We start from the raw sequence: 5,743 nt of genomic DNA on the forward strand, positions 1-5,743 counted from the left end.
TTCCCTTGCTGCTTTCAATAATTTTTCTTTGTCTTTAATTTTTGCCAATTTGATTACTATGTGTCTCGGCATGTTTCTCCTTGGGTTTATCCTGTATGGGACTCGCTGTGCTTCCTGGACTTGGGTGGCTATTATTACCTTTCCTATGTTAGGGAAGATTTTGACTATAATCTCTTCAAATATTTTCTCGGGTCCTTTCTCTCTCTTCTCCTTCTGGGACCCATATAATGTGAATGTTGTTGCGTTTAATGTTGTCCCAGAGGTCTCTTAGGCTGTCTTCATTTCTTTTCGTTCTTTTTTCTTTATTCTGTTTCGCAGCAGTGAATTCCACCATTCTGTCTTCCAGGTCACTTATCCGTTCTTCTGCCTCAGTTATTCTGCTTTTGCTTCCTTCTAGTGTAGTTTTCATTTCAGTTATTGTATTGTTCATCTCTGTTTGTTTGTTGTTTAATTCTTCTAAGTCTTTGTTAAACATTTCTTGCATCTTCTCGATCTTTGCCTCCATTCTTTTTCCGAGGTCCTGGATCATCTTCACTGTCATTATTTGGAATTCTTTTTCTCCACGTCATTTAGTTGTTTTTCTGGGGTTTTATCTTGCTCCTTCATCTGGTGCATAGCCCTCTGCTATTTTCATCTTGTCTATCTTTCTGTGAATGTGGTTTTTGTTCCACAGGCTGCAGGATTGTAGTTCTTCTTGCTTCTGCTGTTTGCCCTCTGGTCGATGAGGCTGTTTAAGAGGCTTGTGCAAGTTTCCTGATGGGAGGGACTGGTTGTGGGTAGAAGGAATGGGACATTGTAAATGATCACATGAAAATGCAAGATGGCATGTTTTCCCACTCATTCCATTGTCAGAGACCTAAAAAAAAAAAACCCTCCAATATACGAATGTAGCCTCTCAATATTTAGTGCAAATATGAAAATGTTTGCCCTAATTTAATGTTATTTAGATGAAGGTATTGCAGGGACAGGGATTGCTCCTAGGAAATTTTCTTGGGGGTAAATCTTCATTGCACACTGCTCTCTATAATCAATTCAGAGATTCGGTTCCTGTTGGGGATTTCCTATATTATTTTAAAACAAATTGTTTTAATTAGATATTGAGAAGAATAGAAGAATATTTGTAAATCATATGTTAAAAAATCATCCAGATACAATGAACATCTGTGTTCCAACCACCCAATTTAAGGAAAAGAAGATAGCGATACCTTTGAATTTCTTTGCATGCCCTTCACAGATTCCACCACCTTCCCTCCCTCCCAGAGGCAACCACTCCTGAAGTTTGTGTTCATCATTCCCTTTTCATCACAGTTTGACCGTGCATATTTGTATCCCTAAACAACATATTGGTTGGAGTCATACCAAATGTATTCCTCTGCAACTTCCTTTTCTTCCCCCTCTCCATTATGTGCCTGAAATGTATCCACCTTGACATGTGCTGTTTACTGCATCTGTAATTGTTATTTTATCACCTCAGATAGCCAAAGGCAATGAATTATTTAATGACCAGGAACTCATAGTCAAGGTTTAAAAACAGAACAGGCATCATGCCTGTGCTTCCACCCAGGACCCTTCTTCTCTATCTCCTGCCAAAGAAGCCACACAACCTCCCTACAGGCTCAGACCCTGTTGGAGGCCTCACTCTGAAGAAGCTGCTGGCTTTCAGAAAAGTACAGGTTGGTCCAGACGAAGGAAGGAGTAAACACAGAGATAGCAGATGCCCCAATATAAAATGCAGCTGGAAATGAATTAATGCATGAATATAGTTCCTGGAAAACCTACACACACATGCACATAAACACATAAAATAATGTGGTGGGACATCAGCCCCAGAACTATAAGGAAAAGAACATTTTGAAAACATGATTTCCCCAGGTAGCATGTGATGGTAGAATGGCCAGTGTTTCTTGACCAACTACTATGTGCCATGCACTGTGCTAAGTGATTCCATATACATTACCTCACTCCTCATTGACTCCTCACCAAACCTATGGGGTAGATTCTCTTATTCACCTTTTATGGAAAAGGAAACCCACGTTCCTTTGGTATGGAGGGGCACGTAACTTCCTTGTTCAAGGTCATGTAGCTAGTGAGAGGGAGAGCTGGAATTTGAATCCAGCAGTCTGACTTCAGAGTCCATACTCTTAGCTGTGATACTACACTAAATTCATTTCTTGTTCTACGTTGAGTGGGAGGTATATGGGTCTCCAGAACATTTCTAAGGAGAGTTAACGAATCAGAATTCATTCACACTATTTGAGAAGTGGGGAAGTGGGGGCTCAGAAAGGGACTGCAGACTATGTGATGATGAGTCAGGGGCCGAGATTAAGACGAAACCGGATTTCTAGTAAACCTAGTAAATCCTAATCAAGTGCTTGCTGTGTGCCTGTCCTAGGGAGACATTTATCCTCTTAGACTTGGGCTCCTTCCAGCAGCCACACTGTCGTCCCAGGGCCCTGGGACTGCCAACCGCACTGGACACCAAGGAACTTCTGGTAAACCTCTCACTATGTGGACAAGCACAGTCCCTCAGGACCATTAAACCCAGGCTGTGGCAAAGTGAGAAAGAGAAACCCTGAGGTTAATAAGGGAGAGTGGGAGGGAACCTGGAGGCTGGGGGGGCACTCATTGAACTGCTCTCTGACACCCCTTCCCAGGAAAGCCCTAAGTGTAGCCTACCCTCTTTTTGTTGGTAGTCAGTTCCACTGGGTTCTGAGACTCCCAGAGATGCAAAGACACGCACCGCTCATCCCTGTGAGCCACGTGGCCCTGAGGAAACCCAACCCTGGCTGCCCAGCCAAGCCTGATTTGGGCTTACTTACCTCGGCTACCTTTTGGTCCTCTCACGCCTGGCTTTCCTGGGGCTCCGATGCCAATTCCTGGAGAACCTTTTTCTCCTTTGGGACCAGGCAGGCCAGCTGGCCCAGGCACACCGGTTATACTAGGTCCTAGGAGGAGATGCAGGGACAGAAGTCAGTGGGGGTGAGACCTTTGTGCCTAGCTCACTTGCAGGGGGCCTGCTTGACAGACACCGGAGGCTGAGGATTGAAATGACAGGAAGGAGAGCTCGTTCAGGTAGAAGGACGAACCCCATCCTCCTTCTTCCCCACATCAAGGCATCCCAAATTGGGGGCTGGCAAGGAGACCTAGGAGTGTAAGGATATGGGATACACCGCAGCCAAGAACTCAAGGCCAGCCTCTGTCAGGCTTCCGGAAGAGCGAGTGCTCTCCTGTTTGCCTTTGAGGGTCTTGCTTACCTGGAGTTCCATGGGTTCCCTTGGTTCCTGGTAGCCCATTCAGTCCATGTAAACCAGGAAGTCCAGGGAAACCTGAGGGGAGAGAATATCAGAAATGGCTCTAGCAACTATGAATCATGAAGGGTCAGCAAAAGGTCCTGCCCCCAGGGGCACTGCAAAGTCCTCATTTCAAAGGTCATGGTCTCTCTTGAGGAATTATTTAATGCCCTAAGGGAGACTGGACCACACCTACTCTCCACCCTCCACCCTAAGTCTTCCTGCCTCTTATTAGAGACCAATATAGCTTAAGAGCAGGGTGGTAGATAATGAGGTATCTTCAAAAAGAAATCAGAGTGGCAATGCCAAGACCTTGAGTTGCCAGCTCTCAGAGACTTGCTGCCCAATCTCTAAGTCAGGAAAAGGCTACATATGCCAGGGCAATGACCTTCCTTCCCAACTCTGCTCTCCATGGATCCCATGTTCTCCTCTTCCCATTCATGTTTGCACTCCTTTCTTCTTCTTCCTCCTCCTTTCCTGTTATCCCTCATGAAACCCAGTCAATGACTCCCCTGGATACGGCTTAATCCCAGCTAGGGTCGCCTAAGAAAAAGTAGTTGCCATCCTTTTTTTTTGAGGAAAGGACCCTTTTCCCCACTGCCTACTCCCAACTCTCATACCTTTGGTTCCTATTAGGCCAGGGGGTCCCAGGGGCCCAGCTGCCCCTGGGTGGCCTGAAGAACCTGGAAGCCCTGGATTTCCTCTCATGCCTGCGACCCCGGGGAGTCCTAAAAGTGAAAACAAGGCAGAAGTTCAGAAGGGGTTGTGACTTGAAGCTGATCTGAACTTTTTCAGAGTAAAGTTGTCATGTGTCATGGTACCTGAGGAGGCAGGAAGGCCAACATCTCCAGAAAGACCAGCTTTCCCATCTTCACCTTTGTTTCCTGGGAAACCCACATCACCAACTGGTCCATCTTTTCCTTTCACACCTACAAAATCAGGAAAAAATGCTGAGTGATCAGGCCACCGTTCAGGCAGTGTGTTCCTCCATGGGAGAGGGGGAGCAGGAAGGTGAAGCCACTTTGAGTTGCCATGGGAGCTGGATCCAACAAAGATACTCTGAAAGGGATTGTGACAGCTGTCTTCATATTTGAAAGATGCTTCCCAATTGAAAAGTAAGTACACTTGTTCTGAGTGTTCCCAGCAGTAGGAGCGATGGGTGGAAATGTTCACGAAGTATTTAGTTTAACTAAAAACGAAGGGGGTGGACACCATTATCTTAAAGTTCTTAGACTTATCCCGTAAGTCTGTGAGTCTTGAAGGAAAAGTAGGCTGGTTTGCTTGGGAAAACTGTTGAGTGCCTTTGAGTGGATACATGTCAGGTAGGAATTTTTCTGCACTGTATAGAAGTTGCAGAACTTGGGGTTGGCCCCCAAAACTCCTTCCGATCCTCAGTTTTGAGGAGTCTGTGAGACATGGGAGACAAAAGTACAGCAGTCTTACCTTTGAAACCAGGCTCCCCAGGTTGTCCCTTGGGTCCTGGGCTACCAGAAATTCCAAGTGTCTGGCCTCGATCTCCTGGGGATATCAAGACATTGTTCAAGTGGTCAGGAGAAGCTACAGCTCGATTTGCAGCACATAGATCTTTTGAGGGAAAAAATCATAGCCAGAGAGGCTCCTTGACACAGTTACCCACCAGGTAAAAGGTTATGCTTTTATGCCCCAATGAAGGGCTGGGATGCTACCAGACTATTGGCATGAAATGCTGCTACATGCAGCATATCTCCATTGGGAAACACATCACTAGGCTCAGTATGGGCAGAGAAGATGAGAGGAGGCGCCCTAAAACATCACCAGAAGAGGAGACTGTCTAGAGCTGAGGTTCTCCTTTGCTGCTGAGTCTGGAAGGCAGCTGGGTCAAACCACTGTTTGTCGCATATCTTTGAGGAACAAAGACTGCAAAGGGGGTTCAGCCAAAGGGGAAATGTAAATCAATTCCTTTTCTTCGAAACACAATGTCTTCCCCAAGGAGAGCCCTGGGCCTGTTAGAAATCCACCTTGCTCTGGAAAAACGCATTAAAGGGGAAAATGCTCCTTACCTTTTAAACCTGGGAGACCAGATGCTCCTGGGAGCCCGGGAGCTCCATTGAGACCCTGTGAACCCTTCAAAGCAAGACGGGAGTCAGTATTTCTGCCCAGCGCTCAGGGCCTCCCACCCTCTCTTTCCCCTCCCTTCCCCGAGCCACTGCTGGAGAGATGTACATCGAGTAGTCTGTGGCAGGGGCAGACAGGTGGGGGGCATCCTGCAGAGGGGAAAGTGATGAGCAAGGGGGCGGAAATGCGTATTTACGGGTTATAGGAGAGGGATTCGATCTGCAGATTAATCCTGGTCTTGTCATTCATAACTTCCCAATGCCTATCAAAATTGGTATCTTGGGGGGCTTCGCTGGTGGCGCAGTGGTTGAGAATCTGCCTGCCGATGCAGGGGACACGGGTTCGTGCCCCGGTCCGGG

At 46.7% G+C, this 5,743-nt stretch overlaps 1 protein-coding gene across 1 annotated transcript in view; it reads right to left on the minus strand.

Moving 5' to 3' along the window:
• Positions 1-5,743, minus strand: part of COL4A6 (collagen type IV alpha 6 chain) — an 82,588-nt gene that overhangs the window by 12,021 nt on the left and 64,824 nt on the right. Inside the window, exons 32-37 of the mRNA XM_024128062.3 lie at positions 5,330-5,393; positions 4,734-4,808; positions 4,112-4,219; positions 3,911-4,018; positions 3,255-3,326; positions 2,820-2,945 (exon numbers count right to left, since the gene is read on the minus strand). Coding sequence (XP_023983830.1) covers positions 2,820-2,945; positions 3,255-3,326; positions 3,911-4,018; positions 4,112-4,219; positions 4,734-4,808; positions 5,330-5,393 — 553 coding nt within the window. The remainder of the gene's footprint in view (positions 1-2,819; positions 2,946-3,254; positions 3,327-3,910; positions 4,019-4,111; positions 4,220-4,733; positions 4,809-5,329; positions 5,394-5,743) is intronic.

The sequence above is a fragment of the Physeter macrocephalus genome, chromosome 21, assembly GCF_002837175.3.
Source record: "Physeter macrocephalus isolate SW-GA chromosome 21, ASM283717v5, whole genome shotgun sequence".
Lineage (NCBI taxonomy): Eukaryota > Metazoa > Chordata > Mammalia > Artiodactyla > Physeteridae > Physeter > Physeter macrocephalus.